At 53.3% G+C, this 20,311-nt stretch overlaps 2 protein-coding genes across 2 annotated transcripts; one reads left to right on the top strand and one right to left on the bottom strand.

Moving 5' to 3' along the window:
• Positions 1–2,844: 2,844 nt before the first annotated feature.
• LOC140394875 (U3 small nucleolar RNA-associated protein 18 homolog) lies at positions 2,845–14,977 on the bottom strand. Its single transcript, XM_072482023.1, has 5 exons — positions 14,818–14,977; positions 12,123–12,262; positions 8,090–8,185; positions 5,239–5,324; positions 2,845–3,068 (listed from the first exon to the last, which is right to left on the bottom strand). The coding sequence occupies exons 1-5, from the start codon at positions 14,935–14,937 to the stop codon at positions 2,860–2,862; spliced, it is 651 nt and encodes a 216-aa protein (XP_072338124.1). The 5' UTR covers positions 14,938–14,977; the 3' UTR covers positions 2,845–2,859.
• A 186-nt stretch (positions 14,978–15,163) lies between these two features.
• Positions 15,164–19,903, top strand: LOC140395723 (nucleoside diphosphate kinase). The gene is made up of 5 exons (XM_072483861.1): positions 15,164–15,298; positions 15,873–16,012; positions 18,007–18,108; positions 19,082–19,194; positions 19,641–19,903. The coding sequence occupies exons 2-5, from the start codon at positions 15,884–15,886 to the stop codon at positions 19,756–19,758; spliced, it is 462 nt and encodes a 153-aa protein (XP_072339962.1). The 5' UTR covers positions 15,164–15,298; positions 15,873–15,883; the 3' UTR covers positions 19,759–19,903.
• Positions 19,904–20,311: the final 408 nt, after the last annotated feature.

Genomic DNA, 20,311 nt, shown 5'->3' with positions numbered 1-20,311 from the left:
GTACTGAGGGAGTGCTGCACTGTCAGAGGGTTAGTACTGAGGGAGTGCTGCACTGTCAGAGGGTCAGTACTGAGCGAGTGCTGCACTGTCGGAGGCTCTGTACTGAGCGAGTGCTGCACTGTCGGAGGGTCAGTACTGAGGGAGTGCTGCACTGTCAGAGGGTCAGTACTGAGGGAGCGCTGCACTGTCGGAGGGTCAGTACTGAGGAAGTGCCGCACTGTCAGAGGGTCAGTACTAGAACATAGAACATACAGTGCAGGAGGAGGCCATTCGGCCCATCGGGTTTGCACCGACCCACTTAAGCCCTCATTTCCACCCTATCCCCGTAACCCAATAACTCCTCCCAACCTTTTTAGGACGTTAAGGGCAATCTATCACGGCCAATCCACCTAACCTGCATGTCTTTGGACCCGGAGGAAACCCACGCAGACACGGGGAGAACGTGCAGACTCCGCACAGACAGAGACCCAGCGGGGAATCGACCCTGGGACCCTGGCGCTGTGAAGCCACAGTGCTATCCACTTGTTCTACCGTGTTGCCAAGTACTGAGGGAGTGCTGCACTGTCAGAGGGTCAGTACTGAGGGAGCGCTGCACTGTCAGAGGGTCAGTACTGAGGGAGTGCTGCACTGTCAGAGGGTCAGTACTGAGGGAGTGCTGCACTGTCAGAGGGTCAGTACTGAGGGAGCGCTGCACTGTCAGAGGGTCAGTACTGAGGGAGTGCTGCACTGTCAGAGGGTCAGTACTGAGGGAGTGCTGCACTGTCAGAGGGTCAGTACTGAGGGAGTGCTGCACTGTCAGAGGGCCAGTACTGAGGGAGTGCCGCACTGTCAGAGGGTCAGTGCTGAAGGAATATTGCATTGCTCAGTGGGCAGTAATGAGACTGCCCCATTGGAGATTGGAGGTACTGTCTTTGAGATGAAATATTAAACTAAGGGCTGATCTGCCTATTCAGGTTAATAGATCACAGGTGACTATTCAAAGTGCAAAAGGCGATGCCCCATGTCCTGACCAACTTCTGTTCCTCAGCCAAAAACTGATTGGCTGGATAGTTCTCTCATTTGCTTTGTGGGATCTTGCTATGTACAAATGAGTTGTCACATTTGCCTAAACAGTGGCTACGATTCAGAAGTATTTCACTGGCTGTGAAGCAGTTTGAAACATCCTGAGGATGTGAAAGTTGCTATACAAATGCAAGTTCTTTATTTTTAATGTGCCTCAGACTCTGTGGGGAGATTTGCTGTAAAAGCTTCCCACAAGGGGGAGTCTCTTCCTGCTCCAGCCCACCCAGAATGCCCCTCTCCAGCCTAAAGTCACTGTGAAACCTGCCCTGGGACAGCGGCCACTGACCTATGCATTCCTTACAGAGCGAGAAACAGTTCCTGAAAAATACTGAGAAAAAAATCAGACAAAAGAAGCAGAGGTGGCGGGAGTCCACGAGAGGCAGGAAACTGTTTTGGGTCAATGGAATTGTGTGTAAAGGGCATCCTGAAAGGCCTTTCATCATTTGTTTTGGTCAGCCCAGGTGAGGGAAGCAGCATAATGTGTAACAAACCTGTTCTTCGCTTACAGGATCAGCATTATGTTATATGCAGCAGAGGACGCAATACTCCACACAGTTTACTCCACAGGGAGGTGTATAGGGGTGTACAGAATGGTGCTTGTTAAATACATGTTTCTAAACCCTGTGACATCACTTAAACCGCGTTGTTTGGAATCTCGAGAGTCACAACTGGGAGGACAGAATTGGTGTAATGTGCTGAATAATTCCAAACACTGCGCTCCCCAAGCACAACACTGACATTCTCAGCAACATCACTGAGGGAAGCCAACAAGCCTGGACAGGATCTTCTCCACAGTGAGTGGGAAAGGAAGCTCCAGGTGTTGGCAGGCTACGCTGCTCTCACACGCATGTGGAGCAGAGCAGGTGGCAGGCTGTGAGCTGCAGAGCAGGTGGCAAGCTGTGAGCTGCCCATCAACCTCAAAGTTAGCAGAGGCCGACAATAACTCCCAGATGTCCATCCATTCCTGCCTGATATCTGATGCAAGAGGAGCATAACACTTGTTGTACAAGTTCTGAATAGCAACTTTCAGAAGGGAATTGGCAAGGAAACATTTGCAGGTTTGATGGCAGTCGGGTTAATTGATTTATAACAATCGGTCGAATGGCCTCTGTTCTGCACCATGATTCGATCACCTTAATTCAAAACTGAGTGTGCCCTCCCTGATTCAAAACTGAGTGTGCCCTCCCTGATTCAAAACTGAGTGTGCCCTCCCTGATTCAAATCAAACAGAATTGTTGGGATTATTGCAAAAATTGCTCCTCCAACTGTCCAGCAATAACAAGCAGAAGTGAGTTATCTTATCAATTGTGCAACTATGCTAAATGGAGTATCTTTCTCTCCTGATGTGATGCTCCAGCAGACAGGGTCTTGTCATAGGCTCACAGTCAATTAATTTGAAGGGCGGTGATTACAGGTACGTGGGTGAAAGGGGCATCTATTCTGCATTAAGCAGGAGTTCCTCCACTTATAAAGGGACCCTTCAGGCAGTCCTACCGGTGACAGTAAACACTCTCCCCCCAATACCTCCTCCAAGGGGCTATTTTGCCAAGGGTGAGCTCCAACAATGGCCGACTCCGGTCCTCACCTATACTCTCTCACTTTCCGGTAGCAAACCACCAAATCAAGACTCAAGGGAACTCACCACAACCTCCCCTTTCTACAGACGAGGATAAATATCTCCCCATGTCCACTCTCCTCCCCATTATACCCTGACACTGGGTATAATACAGGAAACAGGGAGCTTGTCAGGGAGCCCTGCACTGTCCTCAATCCTTATCACTCAGAAACAATCAGTATCTAATCAATACCCAAACCAAAAACATGTAGCTTGACACCTCTCTCCGTCACACACAAACTAACAAAGCTGTGGCACCGTGACGACAGCTGACATTTTGAATACAGTGTCTCACAGAACATCCTCACCTCTAACAAGCCTTTGGGAAGGGCATCAGAGCGAGACACAAAATTGCCCGTTTTCCGCAATAAATCCTCATCTTCATCACTTTCTAATGTAAAATGAAAAAGACGATTAATGAGGCAAACTCCAAATACATAAAGTATTGAACATTAAGCATTTAAGGCATCTGTTTAGGGGATCAGAATTCTAATCAATAACTCAGTATCTTAATCAAGTTTCACGCTTATGTTTTAGGCTGTTATACAGAGCCCCACGCTAAGATTCCAGTTCGAAACTCACACCAAGTATCTGTTATTGTATATATAAACCACCTCAAACCTCTCGATTAGATTCCAGTCTGTAGCTCACTCCCTGGTGTCTGTTATTCTATATATAAACCACCCCGAACCCCTTGATTAGATTCCAGTCTGTAACTCACTCCCGGGTATATGCTATTCTATACATAAACCACCCCGAACCCCTCGATTAGATTCCCGTCTGTAACTCACTCCCGGGTATCTGTTATTCCATATATAAACCACCTCGAAAACCCTCGATTAGATTCCAGTCTGTAAATCACTCCCAGGTATCTGTTATTTTATATATAAACCACCGTGAACCTCTCGATTAGATTCCAGCCCATAACTCGCTCCCAATATCTGTTATTCTATATATAAACCACCCTGAACTCCTCGATTAGATTCCAGTCTCTAACTCACTCCCGGGTATCTGTCATTCTATATACAAACCACCCCGAACTCCTCGATTAGATTCCAGTCTGTAACTCACTCCCGGGTATCTGTTATTCTATATATAAACCACCACGAACCCCTCGATTAGATTCCAGTCTGTAACACACTCCCGGGTATCTGTTATTCTATATATAAACCACCCCAAACCCCGCGATTAGATTCCAGCCTATAACTCGCTCCCAATATCTGTTATTCCATATATAAACCACCCTGAACTCCTCGATTAGATTCCAGTCTCTAACTCACTCCCGGGTATCTGTCATTCTATATACAAACCACCCCGAACTCCTCGATTAGATTCCAGTCTGTAACTCACTCCCGGGTATCTGTTATTCGAAATATAAACCACCCTGAACCCTCGATTAGATTCCAGTCTGTAACTCACTCCCAGATGTCTGTTATTCTATATATAAATCACCCCGAACCCCTCGATTAGATTCCAGTCTGTAACTCACTCCCGGGTATCTGTTATTCTATATATAAACCACCCCGAACCCCTCGATTAGATTCCAGTCTGTAACACACTCCCGGGTATCTGATATTCTATATATAAACCACCCCGAACCCCGCGATTAGATTCCAGCCTATAACTCGCTCCCAATATCTGTTATTCTATATATAAACCACCCTGAACTCCTCGATTAGATTCCAGTCTCTAACTCACTCCCGGGTATCTGTCATTCTATATACAAACCACCCCGAACTCCTTGATTAGATTCCAGTCTGTAACTCACTCCCGGGTATCTGTTATTCGAAATATAAACCACCCTGAACCCCTCGATTAGATTCCAGTCTGTAACTCACTCCCAGATGTCTGTTATTCTATATATAAATCACCCCGAACCCCTCGATTAGATTCCAGTCTGTAACTCACTCCCGGGTATCTGTTATTCTATATATAAACCACCCCGAACCCCTCGATTAGATTCAAGTCTGTAACTCACTCCCGGGTATCTGTTATTCTATATATAAACCACCCGAACCCCTCGATTAGATTCCAGTCTGTAACTCACTCCCTAGTATCTGTTAGTCTGTAAATAAACCACCCTGAACCCCTCGATTAGATTCCAGTCTGTAACTCACTCCCGGGTATCTGTTATTCTATATATAAACCATCCTGAACCCCGTGATTAGATAGCAGCCTGTAATTCACTCCCGATTATTAAGAATTCTCCAAATAAAGCTTGCTGCTTTTGTATACCCGCAAAACAGTCAGCAAGAAACAATTTAGTCCGGGGGAGGTCGGCACGGCGACGCAGCGGTTAGCACTGCTGCCTCACAGCAGCGAGAACCCGGGTTTGATCCCGGCCCCGGGTCACTGTCCGTGTGGAGTTTGCTCATTCACCCCGTGTCTGCGTGGGTCTCACCCCCACAATCCAAAAAGATGTGCAGGGTAGATAAACCGGCCATGATTTAAAAAAAAAGCCTTTAATTGGGAAAGAAAATTGGGTCCTCTAAATTTATGTGAAAAATAAGAAACAGTTGAACCCATTTGCAATCAATGTTTTTTAGATAATAACGATTTACCATCATCCAAATCTTTCTTGTCCTTTCTTTTCTTTTTCTCAGTGTTCTGTGCCCAGGCTGGGGTTCCACCCATTGCAGTCTGGAATCTGAAATTAACGTATATTGGCGATCAATGTACATTGGAATTAAATCCTTTAGTGCATGGAAATAGGGTGGCACGGTGGTTAGCACTGCTGTCTATGGCACTGAGGACCCAGGTTCAATCCTGAGGGTCAGTACTGAGGGAGCGCTGCACTGTCAGAGGGTCAGTACTGAGGGTGTGCCGCACTGTCAGAGGGTCAGTACTGAGGGTGTGCCGCACTGTCAGAGGGTCAGTACTGAGGGACTGCTGCACTGTCAGAGGGTCAGTACTGAGGGAGCGCCGCACTGTCAGAGGGTCAGCACTGAGGGAGCGCCGCACTGTCAGAGGGTCAGTACTGAGGGAGTGCCGCACTGTCAGAGGGTCAGTACTGAGGGACTGCTGCACTGTCAGAGGGTCAGTACTGAGGGTGTGCCGCACTGTCAGAGGGCCAGTACTGAGGGACTGCTGCACTGTCAGAGGGTCAGTACTGAGGGAGCGCCGCACTGTCAGAGGGTCAGTACTGAGGGAGTGCCGCACTGTCAGAGGGTCAGTACTGAGGGAGTGCCGCACTGTCAGAGGGTCAGTACTGAGGGAGTGCTGCACTGTCAGAGGTGACATCATTTGGATGGGACATTAAACATTCTTCCCTCCAAATTGAATTTAAAGATCCCACAGCACCATTTTGAAGAGAAGTTAAGGTATCCCCGGTGACCCGAGCCCCTCAACCAACTTTGTAAAACAAACAGATGATCTGATTGTTATCACATTTGTTTGTGGGTGCTCGCTGTAAACAGGTCAGCTGCTGTCTTCGTTACTACAACAGTGACCACATTATCAACACTACTTCATTTTCTGGAAAAGCTTGGGATGTCCAAAGATCATCAAAGGAATTAAATAAATGCAAGTTTTTTTTTTAATGAGCTCAATGCCCAAGTTTCCATTCCTGGTATTGGGACTAAAAACCTGGGCGAGATCGCGGAAAGTCTTCCAACCGCATCCCAGTGTCTGTACCGACACTGAGTGGGCACACCCGCTGAGTGTGAGGGCGTGCACAGGGTGTGTGAGGGCGTGCAAGGGGTGCGCGAGGGCGCGCACGGGGTGCGCGAGGGCGTGCACGGGGTGCGCGAGGGCGTGCACGGGACGTGCGAGGATGAACACGGGGCGTGCGGGGGCGTGCAAGGGCGTGCACGGGGTGTGTGAGGGCATGCACGGGGTGTGTGAGGGCGTGTTACGTGTGAGCGCACGCTCACTCACAACACGCGCCCGCTCACACACAGCACGCGCCCGCTCACACACAGCACGCGCCCGCTCACACACAGCACGCGCCCGCTCACACACAGCACGCGCCCGCTCACACACAGCACGCGCCCGCTCACACACAGCACGCGCCCGCTCACACACAGCACGCGCCCGCTCACACACAGCACGCGCCCGCTCACACACAGCACGCGCCCGCTCACACACAGCACGCGCCCGCTCACACACAGCACGCGCCCACTCACACACAGCAGGCGCCCGCTCACACACAGCAGGCGCCCGCTCACACACAGCAGGCGCCCGCTCACACACAGCAGGCGCCCGCTCACACACAGGGCGCGCACTCACTCACACACAGGGCGCGCACTCACTCACACAGCGGGCGCGCACTCACTCACACAGCGGGCGCGCACTCTCACACAGCGGGCGCGCACTCACTCACACAGCGGGCGCGCACTCACTCACACAGCGGGCGCGCACTCACTCACACAGCGGGCGCGCACTCACTCACACAGCGGGCGCGCACTCACTCACACAGCGGGCGCGCACTCACTCACACAGCGGGGCGCGCACTCACTCACACAGCGGGCGCGCACTCACTCACACAGCGGGCGCGCACTCACTCACACAGCGGGCGCGCACTCACTCACACAGCGGGCGCGCACTCACTCACACAGCGGGCGCGCACTCACTCACACAGCGGGCGCGCACTCACTCACACAGCGGGCGCGCACTCACTCACACAGCGGGCGCGCACTCACTCACACAGCGGGCGCGCACTCACTCACACAGCGGGCGCGCACTCACTCACACAGCGGGCGCGCACTCACTCACACAGCGGGCGCGCACTCACTCACACAGCGGGCGCGCACTCACTCACACAGCGGGCGCGCACTCACTCACACAGCGGGCGCGCACTCACTCACACAGCGGGCGCGCACTCACTCACACAGCGGGCGCGCACTCACTCACACAGCGGGCGCGCACTCACTCACACAGCGGGCGCGCACTCACTCACACAGCGGGCGCGCACTCACTCACACAGCGGGCGCGCACTCACTCACACAGCGGGCGCGCACTCACTCACACAGCGGGCGCGCACTCACTCACACAGCGGGCGTACACTCACTCACACAGCACACACACTGGAGTAAGGCTCTCCAGGGATGACCAGGAGCAGTGACATCCGCTGCCACAGGTAGGAGCAGATCAAAAAATATGGCACAGGGAATTGAAGCAAGATTCTGCAGTTGTATTATTCACTGTCAACCAGCTGAGCCACCACAGGGGAGAACGCAATGTGACTGCCTTGTAGATCTGCTCTACCTACAGAAGCACGGCCTACGGAGGCATTCAGACATTGTGACTGTGTGGGTTCTTTGAAAGAGTTTTCCAATCAGCCCCTCTCTGTCCAAACTACAATGTTCACTATTCACACTGACTAAAGTGTAATGCCTGGAACTAGGAAGTGGACAGCCAGGGATAAAGGAGTGTGTTTGGAGTGTGAAACGTGCAATTGAACTGTGTACATACTGCTCCTTCAGTCTCTGCTGCAGCTGCCCCATGCTAAGAGTCTTCTCCTTGCAGCTTTTCTGGAAGTTTTTCCGGAATCGATGAGTCATATCCACGCTGTAAAGTGAAAAAGAACAGGTCAGTCAGCTGACAATAAACTGAACCCCACTCATTCTGTGAAACACCAGTGTGGCGTGGGATCGCCAAACCAGCGTCCAACTGTCCCTGCAGCCAGCACCTCCTACTGTCAGTCTGCTGCATTACTCCCAATATCACTGCCCTTCACACAAGGTAATAAATATTTCCTGGAGTTTGGAATTTCCCTTGTGTTAGCCCTGACCCTGCTCTGCTGTCTTACTGGAACGTAATGATTTAGGATTTATGTAATATTTTATAAAGAATCCCGGCGAGCCTCATCTCCAGGCTGCGGAGCTTGTCCATTTCATCCACCCCTCGCAGCTGGTGCTCTGTGTAAGTTGCAGCTCGGTTCAGATTCAATGGTAAAAAGCACCTTGATTTCCTCAAACCCTCAATGTTTTTGATTCCTGTTTAAAAGTATTCTCACTCTCTCAAGGACTGTGTTCCACACAATAACAATCAGGCTTGTAGTCTTCCCGGGGGGAGGTGGGCTGTCGCTGGCAGGGTGGGTGAAAATGACGGTGCTCCCGAGGCTCTTCTTTGTTTCCCAGAACCTCCCGATCTTCATTCCAAAGCCTTTTTCAGGAAATTTCATGCTGTGATTTTGGGGTATGTGTGGACAGGGAAATCTCCATAGGTAAGGAAGGTGCTGTTGGAACTGGGACGCCGGGGGGGGGGGGGGGGGGGGGGGCCTGACCTTGATAAATATAATGTATTATTACTGGGCAGCGAATATATAACATGGGTAGGAAGTGAGTAGCGGGGTAGGGGTTGACGTGGGTGCGAATGTAGGCAGCCCCTTGGAAGGACACTAGTATAGGGGCATTGTTGACGGCACCTCTGTCCTTCTCCCCGGCCAAGTACTTCGTGGGCCCTGTGGTGGTGGCTGCCCTTAAGGGTGTGGGGACAGGGGCGGCAGCATCAGCGGTTGGAGGGTACCTCAGTGTGGGCACCGATCTGTGGGAATCATAGATTTGCACTGGGGCAAGGGGGGGGTTGTTGGATGCGGGTGTAGCCATCTTAAAATGGCTACCTGCAAAGGACCATGGGAATTATGGCCAACCCAGGACTCAGATAGATACAGAGCCTATGTGTATCTGAAACACAGGTAACCAGACCTGATTGAAACCCCCGCTCGTTTGCCTTTTAATGGCTCATTTTCCCAGGACAATAGAACTCCAATCAAGCAACCGGTACAGCCACAGACTGATCGGCACTACTCCCCTTACTCAGAGAGCTCAACTACCAAGGTCAGTGACCGCTAAGGACCCACCCAGCCACCCGCCCCTTTATTAGCCGAAATCGAAGAGTGATCAGAGCCCTGTCGAACTATTGGGTTCAAGGTTAAGGATCACCCCAAAGAGCGTGAAATCCCAGAGGGATAAAAGAGGACACAGCCACGTGTTCTGTCTCTTTTGGATCCAGCCTGTGCCAGCCCAATTGCAGCAGGAACAGCCAGCCAAGTTCAAGACCAACGATCGCTACCTGACGGATGAGCCCAGCAGAGACAGAGCCACTTTCTTCGAACCAGCCAAGTGAAATCCAGATAAAGGCCTTATCCGTTTGCACAGTGCCGGTCGCCCTGAAGTTAAGTATAGGTTATTGTAGCTGATAGGTGTAGTTTAACTCGTAATAGATATTGCGTTTGTATGTCGACATGGCTCTTGTGTGTGTAAATAAACCATCTTTTGAACTAACTAACTGGTTGTGTGGTCATTTGATCGATATAAGGGAAGGCTGGTGGTTCACCAACATTATTAAGACAGCAAAACGAATCATTCCACAGGTAAGGGAGGATCTTCCCTGGAATCCGGATGGGCAATTCCTTCAGGGGGTCTCAGGGCAGAGGGCTCACCAAAACTGTGAGATACACAGGGAAGAGGAAAGGGCGGCCCCTCACCTTTGAGGCAGTAGATTGTGGGCTCGAACCCCACTCCATAGATCTCAGATCATTCTCCAGGCTGACACTGCAATGCAGCACGAAGGGAGAGCTACACTGTTGGAGATGTCCCCTTCCGGCTGTGTTAAACTGAAACTACGTGTGCCCTCTCAGGTGGACATTGGAGACACCACAATACTATTTTAAAGGACAGGAGAATTCTCCCTAATGTCTGGGCAATATTTATCCCTCAACTAACAGCATGAAAACAGGTCAGGTCATTACCACATTATGTTTGCAGAAACCTGCTGTTGTATTTCCCACATTTCAACAGTGACTGACTAAACTGACAAATACTTACCAAGAATCAGTCAGACTAAATACACATGGTCTGAAATTCATGAAGAAATTAATATGAAGCAAAGGGTGGGAAGGAGGGAGAAAGATGGAGGAGTATATCAGCTAAACAGGAGATCAGAAAGACCTGGGAAAACGCGCAGCCACAAACTCAAATAGTGCTATATTCAGAATTTTAACAGTATAAACAGTATAAGGGGCGAGGACAATTATAGAGGCAAGCAGACTGGAACAGTGGTTAATATTCAGAATGATTACACAATAAAGATGTAGGAGAAGAAAATTTGGCTGTAACCCAAACATTCAGATATCGGAGCTCGAGGCTTGTGGTGGCGGCTACGAGCTGAGCGATCGCACGAGGGGTGGCTCTCTCCTGGGAACTTCTGATTAGACTTTCTAACTCCGTCAGATGGGCACCAAGAATAAATGCAAAACATTCCCCTGCTTAACCCCCCATCCCCAGCTTAACCAACCAGGAATGCCAACGAGCCGGCAAACAAGCTGGAAGAGCAGGGAGAGGAAAACCTCGACCCCTGAACAGGGAGACCTACGTGGCTGCCCAGTCCCGAGCATGACCAACCCAGCTCGGACCCAGTCAATGTTGGAGAAGCTGATGGAGTTCATCACAACAGAAGCACAGAGAGATGATGAAAGAGGACCTCGTGGCAGCAGTGGGGTCAGAAATAGGGGCCGCACTCACAACACAGAAAGGGGAAAGCTGGTCTACGCACCGAGGGGCGCAGATGCATGAATACGGATGTGGCAAATAAAATGTAAACTGTATGTAGTCTATAGAAATGCCTAAAAGTAAAAGGGCCACAGAAAATGAAGCCATTCGTCGATATTTATGCAAACCCCAGTTACTGTAAATAGACCACCTGTTTTTATTACTTTTCCATTGTTCTCAGTAAATGCTCGAGAACACAAATGTCAATTTTGACCACTTGTATTGCAAAGAGATGTACATTATTTATGAGGTCATGTTGCAGCTGTACAAAACTCTGGTGCGGCTGCATTTGGAGTATTGCGTGCAATTCTGGTCGCCGCATTATAGGAAGGATGTGGAAGCATTGGAAAGGGTGCAGAGGAGATGTACCAGAATGTTGCCTGGTATGGAGGGAAGATCTTATGAGGAAAGGCTGAGGGACTTGAGGCTGTTTTTGTTAGAGAGAAGACGGTTAAGAGGTGACTTAATTGAGGCATACACGATGATCAGAGGATTGGATAGGGTGGACAGTGAGAGCCTTTTTCCTCAGATGGTGATGTCTAGCACGAGGGGACATAGCTTTAAATTGAGGGGAGATAGATATAGGACAGGTGTCAGAGGTAGGTTCGTTACTCAGAGAGTAGTAAGGGCGTGGAATGCCCTGCCTGCAACAGTAGTGGACTCGCCAACACTAAGGGCATTCAAATGGTCATTGGATAGACATATGGACGATAAGGGAATAGTGGGCTTTAGAGTGGTTTCACAGGTCAGCGCAACATCGAGGGCCAAAGGGCCTGTACTGCGCTGTAATGTTCTATAACCTCGGTTAGGAGGGACGCAATTGTGAGATGGAACGATATGTAGCAAAGATTCACCTGTCATAACTGAAAAACTCCCAAGAAAAACATATTTTAAAATAAGACCTCTGACCTCAGCCAGGTTCCTCTTACACAAACAGGACAAATCTCACTTACTGTTCGTCTACTTCGTCCTCCTCATCCACCCACGCTGCTTTCTTGGGCGGAGGAAAACTGGACTTAGCCTCATTTTCCACTTCCGAGTCACTGGAGTCATCGTCCAGCAAGGTTTTGCCCACATCCCTCTCCTTTCCAGGCTGTAGAGACACAGCAGGAGAAGTGAGAAAGACTCATCACAGATCAGTAAATGCCAACAGTGTCACCCGTGTCACGTGATGTCTAACAATTTGTCTACGGTGTTTATTAGAATTCATTCACTTGAACTCAACCAAAACTCTGCTGTCCATATCGTGACTCTCACCGGGCCCCGTTCATCATCCCTGTACTCACTGATCTACACTGGCTCCCACTCAAGCAACACTTCAATATTGACACATTAGAAAATCCCAGATGCAAGCCTTTGTTCCTCCAGCTTGGCCGTACCACTAAGATAGAGATAGATAATAAGATACATCCCAAGAGACAGGGGAATTGTAATGACTGACAGAGAACAAGTGGGAGCGAAAGAGAGCCCCTGATAGACCTCCACGAGCAGAAATCCTCTTGAAAAGAGAGACAGCCCAAGAGAGTGCCTGGCTCAGAAAGACAAAGACCCTGCTGAATCCGATGGGGATTCAAATGAACCTTCTCTGAACTGCCTGCAATGTAATTCTCTCCATTCTTCACATAGGAAACTAAAACTGTGCACAGTACTCCAGACATGGTCTCACCAAGGGTCTGTACAGCAACAGGAAAACATCCCTACTTTTATATTCAATTCACCTTGCAATAAACACCAATATTTCATTTGCCTTCTTAACCACTTGCGCTATCTGCATACTAAGCTTTATTGATTTGTGTACCAGGACACCCAGATCCCTCTGTACTGCAGAGTTCTGCAATCTCTCTTCATTTAAATAGTGAACTGCTTTTCACTTCTTCCTGCCAAAGTGGACAAGTTCCCACAATATACTCCATCTGCCAATATTCTTCACTCAGTTAACCCATCTCTGCCCCTTTGTGGACGCTTTGTCGTCTTGACAACCTACTTTCCTGCCATCCTTTGTAACATCAACAAATTTAGCAACTATACATTCAGTACCTTCATCCATTGACATATCTAACAGTTGAGGCCTCGGCACGTATCCCTGCGGTCCCACCAGTTACAGATTGCAAACCTGAATTTGACCCATTTTTGCCGATTCTTTGCTTCCTGTTAACCAACCAATGCTTTGTTGATGCTATGTTAATGTGCACAGATCACATTGTCTGCATGCCAGACACTATTGAAGGAGGGTAAACCAGGAAATTACAGGCCAGTGAGTCTAACTTCAGTGGGAATAGTCTGAGGGACAGAACAAATCTCCACTTCGGGAGGCAAGTAGTACTCCAGGATAGTCAGCATGGCTTTGTCAAAGAGAGATCATGGGGGTGAGGGGGTGCGGGGAGGGAGGGTGTGGGGGGGGGGAAGAGGTAGTGGGGGGGGGTGAGGGGGTGGGTGGGGGGAGGTGAGGGGAGGTGAGGGGGAGGGGAGGTGAGGGGGAGGGGAGGTGAGGGGGGGAGGTGAGGGGGGGAGGGAGGTGAGGGGGGGAGGGTGGTGAGGGGGGGAGGGTGGTGAGGGGGGGAGGGAGGTGAGGGGGGGAGGGAGGTGAGGGGGGGAGGGAGGTGAGGGGGGAGGGGGGGGAGGGAGGTGGGGGGGGTGTGGGGGGGGAGGTGAGGGGGGTGTGTGGGGGGGGGAGGGGGGAGGTGGGGGGGGAGGGGGGAGGTGAGGGGGGGGGAGGTGAGGGGGGGGAGGTGGGGGGGGGGGAGGTGAGGGGGGGGAGGTGAGGGGGGGGGAGGTGAGGGGGGGGGAGGTGAGGGGGGGGGAGGTGAGGGGGGGGGGAGGGGGGGGGGAGGGGGGGGGGGAGGTGAGGGGGGGGGGAGGTGAGGGGGGGGGGAGGTGAGGGGGGGGGGAGGTGAGGGGGGGGAGGTGAGGGGGGGGGGAGGTGAGGGGGGGGGGGGGGGAGGTGAGGGGGGGGGGGGAGGTGAGGGGGGGAGGTGAGGGGGGGGGGGGAGGTGAGGGGGGGGGGGGAGGTGAGGGGGGGGGGGGAGGTGAGGGGGGGGGAGGTGAGGGGGGGGGGAGGTGAGGGGGGGGGGGGAGGTGAGGGGGGGGGGGGAGGTGAGGGGGGGGGGGGAGGTGAGGGGGAGGGGGAGGTGAGGGGGGGGGGGGAGGTGAGGGGGGGGGGGAGGTGAGGGGGGGGGGGGAGGTGAGGGGGGGGGGGGAGGTGAGGGGGGGGGGGGGAGGTGAGGGGGGGGGAGGGAGAGGTGAGGGGGGGGGGGGGAGGTGAGGGGGGGGGGAGGTGAGGGGGGGGGGGGAGGTGAGGGGGGGGGGGAGGTGAGGGGGGGGGGGGAGGTGAGGGGGGGGGGGGAGGTGAGGGGGGGGGGGAGGTGAGGGGGGGGGGGAGGTGAGGGGGGGGGAGGTGAGGGGGGGGGAGGTGAGGGGGGGGGAGGTGAGGGGGGGGAGGTGAGGGGGGGGGGGAGGTGAGGGGGGGGGGGAGGTGAGGGGGGGGGGGGAGGTGAGGGGGGGGGGGGAGGTGAGGGGGGGGGGAGGTGAGGGGGGGGGGAGGTGAGGGGGAGGGGAGGTGAGGGGGAGGGGGGGGAGGTGAGGGGGGGGGAGGTGAGGGGGGGGGAGGTGAGGGGGGGGGCGGCTCACATCCCCTCCCTCCCCGCGGACCTGCAGCCGCTCCAGCAGCGCCTCCTCGCCCCCGAACAGCAGCTCCTCCAGCCGCCGCTCCACCGCCTCCGGCTCCGGGTCCCGGGGCTCCAGCCGCCGCCGCCGCTTCCTCGCCGCCATCCTGCGCGTGCGCCAGGCCGCACCGGAAATTGGGCCCGGCCCCGGGTCACTTCCGGGTCAGAACACGGGGCGGGGCCGGGCGGGAGCGACCACAGTGCGGCGGGGGGGGGGGGGAGTGTCAGAGTCAATATTAATAATGCCGGTTACAGACACCGCCGGGTGGCTCAGCTCGGAGAGCCGGCCTGGAACTTACACTAACCCGCGGGTGAGGAGCGCGGAGTCGCTGTTGTTGTGTCTCAGGCTGGGTTGTGTTGGGTTTGATTCTCCGGATCCCCCCCCACAACAGTGGCAGCGGCCGCTCCCGCGGTATAAAAACCCGGAGCGGCCGCAACGGCCTCCTTTCCGCGGCTTCACCCGGCAGGTGGGCGCGCGGGGTGGGGGGCGCGCATCGCGGGGGCGCGCATCGCGGGGGGGCGCGGCGCGGGGGGGCGCGCGGGGCGGGGCTCGCATCCAGCCGCCCCCCGGGGACGGGCAGTAACCGCCGGCCCAGCGACCTCCACAGACACACGGTTAACGCTGAGTGGGGTTTTGGGGGGGGGGGAGTGGGGTTTTGGGGGGGGGGGGGGAGTGGGGTTTTGGGGGGGGGGGCGAGTGGGGTTTTGGGGGGGGGGGCGAGTGGGGTTTTGGGGGGGGGGGCGAGTGGGGTTTTGGGGGGGGGGCGAGTGGGGTTTTGGGGGGGGGGGCGAGTGGGGTTTTGGGGGGGGGGGAGTGGGGTTTTGGGGGGGGGTAGAGTGGGGTTTTGGGGGGGGGGGTGAGTGGGGTTTTGGGGGGGGGGGTAGAGTGGGGTTTTGGGGGGGGGGGTGAGTGGGGTTTTGGGGGGGGGGTAGAGTGGGGTTTTGGGGGGGGGGTAGAGTGGGGTTTTGGGGGGGGGGGCGAGTGGGGTTTTGGGGGTAATTGCGGATCTTTAACAATTTGTTGCCCTGAACCCTTTTCAGAATCGGGAACAATGTCTGGGAACAAGGAGCAAACCTTCATCGCGGTCAAGCCGGACGGTGTCCAGAGGGGGATTGTCGGGGACATCATCAAACGCTTCGAACAGAAAGGATTCAAACTGGTCGCCATGAAGTTCCTGCAGGTGTGAGGGGGGTCCGGGCACGGGGAGGGGGGGTCCGGGCACGGGGAGGGGGGGTCCGGGCACGGGGAGGGGGGGGTGTCGGGGTCCGGGCGCAGAGCTGGGTGAGGGTCTGGGCACAGTGAGGGGTGGTTGTCGGGGGCACAGTGAGAGCTGGGTGTAGGTCCGGGCACAGTGAGGGGTGGGTGTCGGGGTCCGGGCATAGTGAGGGTCGGGGTCCGGGCGCAGAGCTGGGTGAGGGTCTGGGCACAGTGAGGGGTGGGTGTCGGGCACAGTGAGAGCTGGGTGTAGGTCCGGGCACAGTGAGGGGTGGGTGTCGGGGTCTGGGCATAGTGAGGGTCGGGGTCCGGGCGCAGAGCTGGGTGAGGGTCTGGGCACAGTGAGGGGTGGTTGTTGGGGGCACAGTGAGAGCTGGGTGAGGGTCTGGCCACAGTGAGGGGTGGGTGTCAGGGGCACAGTGAGAGCTGGGTGTAGGTCCGGGCACAGTGAGGGGTGGGTGTCGGGGTCCGGGCACAGTGAGGGGTCGGGGTCCGGGCACAGTGAGAGCTGGGTGAGGGTCCGGGCACAGTGTCGGGGTCCGGGCACAGTGAGGGGTGGGTGTCGGGGGCACAGTGAGGGGTGGGTGTCGGGGGCACAGTGAGGGGTGGGTGTTGGGGTCTGGGCACAGTGAGGGGTGGGTGTCGGGGTCCGGGCACAGTAAGGGGTGGGTGTCGGGGTCTGGGCACAGTGAGGGATGAGTGAGGGTCTGGGCACAGTGGGGCGTGTGTGAATCATGGCTGGTTGACATTACACTTTTTCATGTGTTTGGTTTGTGCAACTGAAAATTCTTGACCTTTAATTTGACGGTTGGGTAAAAGCGACACTGAACTGTGCGGTGCTGGAGGGACAGTGGGCAGGTATATTGCACCTGACCCACATCCTGCTCTGTCGGGAGAGCCCCAAAACAGGGTCGGCGCCGATCATTTTGTCACGCTTGAAGCCTGCGACAATACCCATATCGTTCATGTCCTTGTTGGGAATGAACCAGGTTAGCTGATTTAAATCCGCACTTGGATACACTGGGTTACTTTAAAGCCAGATTCTCTGGGCTTGACCATCAGGTACACTGTCACCTTCAAACACTCCCAGGACAGGTACAACACAGGGTTAGATACAGAGTAAAGCTCCCTCTACACTGTCCCCATCAAACACTCCCAGGACAGGTACAGCACGGGGTTAGATACAGAGTAAAGCTCCCTCTACACTGTCCCCATCAAACACTCCCAGGACAGGTACAGCACGGGGTTAGATACAGAGTAAAGCTCCCTCTACACTGTCCCCATCAAACACTCCCAGGACAGGTACAGCACGGGGTTAGATACAGAGTAAAGCTCCCTCTACACTGTCCCCATCAAACATTCCCAGGACAGGTACAGCACGGGGTTAGATACAGAGTAAAGCTCCCTCTACACAGTCCCCATCAAACACTCCCAGGACAGGTACAGCACGGGGTTAGATACAGAGTAAAGCTCCCTCTACACTGTCCCCATCAAACACTCCCAGGACAGGTACAGCACGGGGTTAGATACAGAGTAAAGCTCCCTCTACACTGTCCCCATCAAACACTCCCAGGACAGGTACAGCACGGGGTTAGATACAGAGTAAAGCTCCCTCTACACTGTCCCCATCAAACACTCCCAGGACAGGTACAGCACGGGGTTAGATACAGAGTAAAGCTCCCTCTACACTGTCCCCATCAAACATTCCCAGGACAGGTACAGCACGGGGTTAGATACAGAGTAAAGCTCCCTCTACACAGTCCCCATCAAACACTCCCAGGACAGGTACAGCACGGGGTTAGATACAGAGTAAAGCTCCCTCTACACTGTCCCCATCAAACACTCCCAGGACAGGTACAGCACGGGGTTAGATACAGAGTAAAGCTCCCTCTCACGCTACGCTTTTATTTGTAGATCTTATTTCACAATATGACTGGTATTTGCCTTGTCTCCCTACAGGCTCCTGTGGATCTGCTTGAAAAGCATTACTGTGATCTTTCAGATAAGCCTTTCTATCCCAAGTTGATCAAGTATATGAGTTCTGGTCCTGTCGTCGCAATGGTGAGTGAGCAGAGCAAGTTTTAATTCCTCTAGGATGGGAATAGAGAGATACGGACCCAGGAAGTGTAGAAGATTATAGTTTAGTCGGGCATCATGGTTAGCACGGGCTTGGAGGGCCGAAGGGCCTGTTCTTCCTGTGCTGTACATTTCTTTGTACTGATTCACTGCTTCCCCTGATCCATGTGTCTGAACACCAGGTGCAAAGACTGGTACGTTAAAGAGCTTGGGTACTGTGGCTTTCGTGGAACTCAGATGCTTTAAGCTGGGCTGGGGTAAGTGACGGTGTGGATCTTCCAGCTGGGAGGCAGTGACGCTGAGCTGAATGGGGTTTGAAGCTGATTGGACAGGTTGGTGCGCGGTGGGCAGGTCGGTGCGGTCGAATTGTCAGCTGATTCATCAGAACTGGGATAATTTTGGGTCTTACTGAGTTCTGCCATTTGGGGGCTTGTGGTGATGCTGGAGGTTTATGGTGGTATGGTGAAGCCTGAGGGTCTTTTGTGCGAGTGTGAGGTCTGAGTGAGTCAGGATATTGGCAGGGGTGAGGCTGAAGCAGAGTCATGGGGGAGGGGAGCAGTGCAGTGTGAGAATGGACAAGCGGGCAGCGTGTCGGAGGTGACAGGCGGGCAGCGTGTCCGGGGGGGGTGGGGGGGCAGTGTAGTGAGGGGTATATATTCCACAGTGGAGTGTGCACAATTCCCAAGATTCATTTGCTTTGAAGAAATTTTTCAATCCTAAATGATGGTTTGAGATTTCCCTGCTTGGGGGGGGGGAACTACTGCTTGCTGGTTTCTTGTAGCCCCTTCAGAATTGATGTTTGTAAACTGTGCAGTAGAACTGGAGGGGGGGGGCGCGGGGGTACACGCTGTTTTGGTGTGTCCTGGCCAGGGGGTGGGGGGTGAGGTACACACTGTTTTGGTGTGTCCTGGTGGAAGGGGTTGATGTGAATTGTGTAACCTTGTCTGTACCTGTACAGGTGTGGGAAGGTCTGAACGTGGTGAAGACTGGTAGAGTGTTGCTTGGTGAGACCAATCCAGCCGACTCCAAACCTGGCACAATCCGTGGAGATTTCTGTATTCAGACTGGGAGGTGAGTATGGTGGAAATTGGATTCCACTCAGCACTGTTGGTCCTGGTGAAATGTTGCTGCGTTCTGTTGGGTGTTAAACATCTCCAAACGGCCCGAGAAGGGAATGGTGTCCAGACCAGTGTTCCACTTGCTGTACACAAACTGCCCTTAAACTCCCTCCACACTCCCACACGACAGCCTGTGTGGAAAATATGTAGCTGGCATATTGGTGCATTAGGGAGCAGAGTTTGAAATGCTGTTGGGGTGGCACTAATCTGTGCTGTGAGGCATGGGCTGTTTGTGAGAACGGTGGGGCCCATGAGGGTTGACAGTACAACATGCTGGAAATAGGCCCCTTGGTTTGGGCTTAATAACCAAGTGTAACTTTCCTGGCCCTTTAGACAATGCTAAAATCTTGCTTTTATGAAATGGTGCCCTCTTGTAATATCCTAAACTGTTCTGTGCAGGAATATCATCCATGGAAGTGACTCTGTAGCAAGTGCACAGAAGGAGATTAACCTTTGGTTCAAACCGGGTGAGGTGGTGGAATACAAGAACTGTGCCCAGGACTGGATCTATGAGTAAAACATTCCGTGGCTCCGGCCTGTCTGAATCATTCCAAATTGTCATCAGACATTTTATTTTTTACCGATTTAAATAATGTCTTCATCCTGCGCCTTTGTTCTGAATGTTGAAGCAAATAACCATGCAATAAATTAACTGAAAGATACCCTGTTTCCTGTAAGCATTTGTTGTCTGGAGTTTAAAAGCTCCTCCCAGCTGCTCCTTACAATTGGAGCTTACGGTAGTGTTTCAGGTGAATGTGGAAGATCCTCTCTAAATGCTGCCGATATTTCACTATTAAAATGTATACAAAGCTAGTCAGTAAGGTTTGAAGGAGAATCTTAAGGGAGTGGTTTTTGAGTGGGACATTGGGATGTATTCCCTCCAATAGAGGATGAGATCAATTGTACACCACTGCCGCTCATAAAACACATCACAGGAGCAAGCGTTTGTGTCGCCAAGAAGCCAGAATTGGAATGCAGCACTCGAGTGGTAGGGCAGAAGCAGGCTGAATTTTAGAAGAGGCGAGGGTATGGAGTGATGTGGATCACAATCCCTATTCAGACTCGAGTCA

The sequence above is a fragment of the Scyliorhinus torazame genome, chromosome 18, assembly GCF_047496885.1.
Source record: "Scyliorhinus torazame isolate Kashiwa2021f chromosome 18, sScyTor2.1, whole genome shotgun sequence".
Classification (NCBI taxonomy): Eukaryota; Metazoa; Chordata; class Chondrichthyes; order Carcharhiniformes; family Scyliorhinidae; genus Scyliorhinus; species Scyliorhinus torazame.
The sequence above is the reverse complement of the archived record's forward strand: the minus strand, read 5'-3'. Positions and strand labels throughout refer to the sequence as shown.

What these genes read in the sequence shown, in the direction of transcription:
- LOC140394875 (XM_072482023.1), bottom strand. Translation starts at nt 14,937, where the DNA reads ATGGCGGCGAGGAAGCGGCGGCGGCGGCTGGAGCCCCGGGACCCGGAG. An exon ending in CGCTGCTGGAGCGGCTGCAG is followed by an intron (nt 12,263 to 14,817) that starts GTCCGCGGGGAG and finishes GTGTCTCTACAG; the next exon opens with CCTGGAAAGGAGAGGGATGT. An exon ending in GAGGACGAAGTAGACGAACA is followed by an intron (nt 8,186 to 12,122) that starts GTAAGTGAGATT and finishes TTCACTTTACAG; the next exon opens with CGTGGATATGACTCATCGAT.
- LOC140395723 (XM_072483861.1), top strand. Translation starts at nt 15,884, where the DNA reads ATGTCTGGGAACAAGGAGCAAACCTTCATCGCGGTCAAGCCGGACGGT. An exon ending in TCGCCATGAAGTTCCTGCAG is followed by an intron (nt 16,013 to 18,006) that starts GTGTGAGGGGGG and finishes GTCTCCCTACAG; the next exon opens with GCTCCTGTGGATCTGCTTGA. An exon ending in CTGGTCCTGTCGTCGCAATG is followed by an intron (nt 18,109 to 19,081) that starts GTGAGTGAGCAG and finishes GTACCTGTACAG; the next exon opens with GTGTGGGAAGGTCTGAACGT.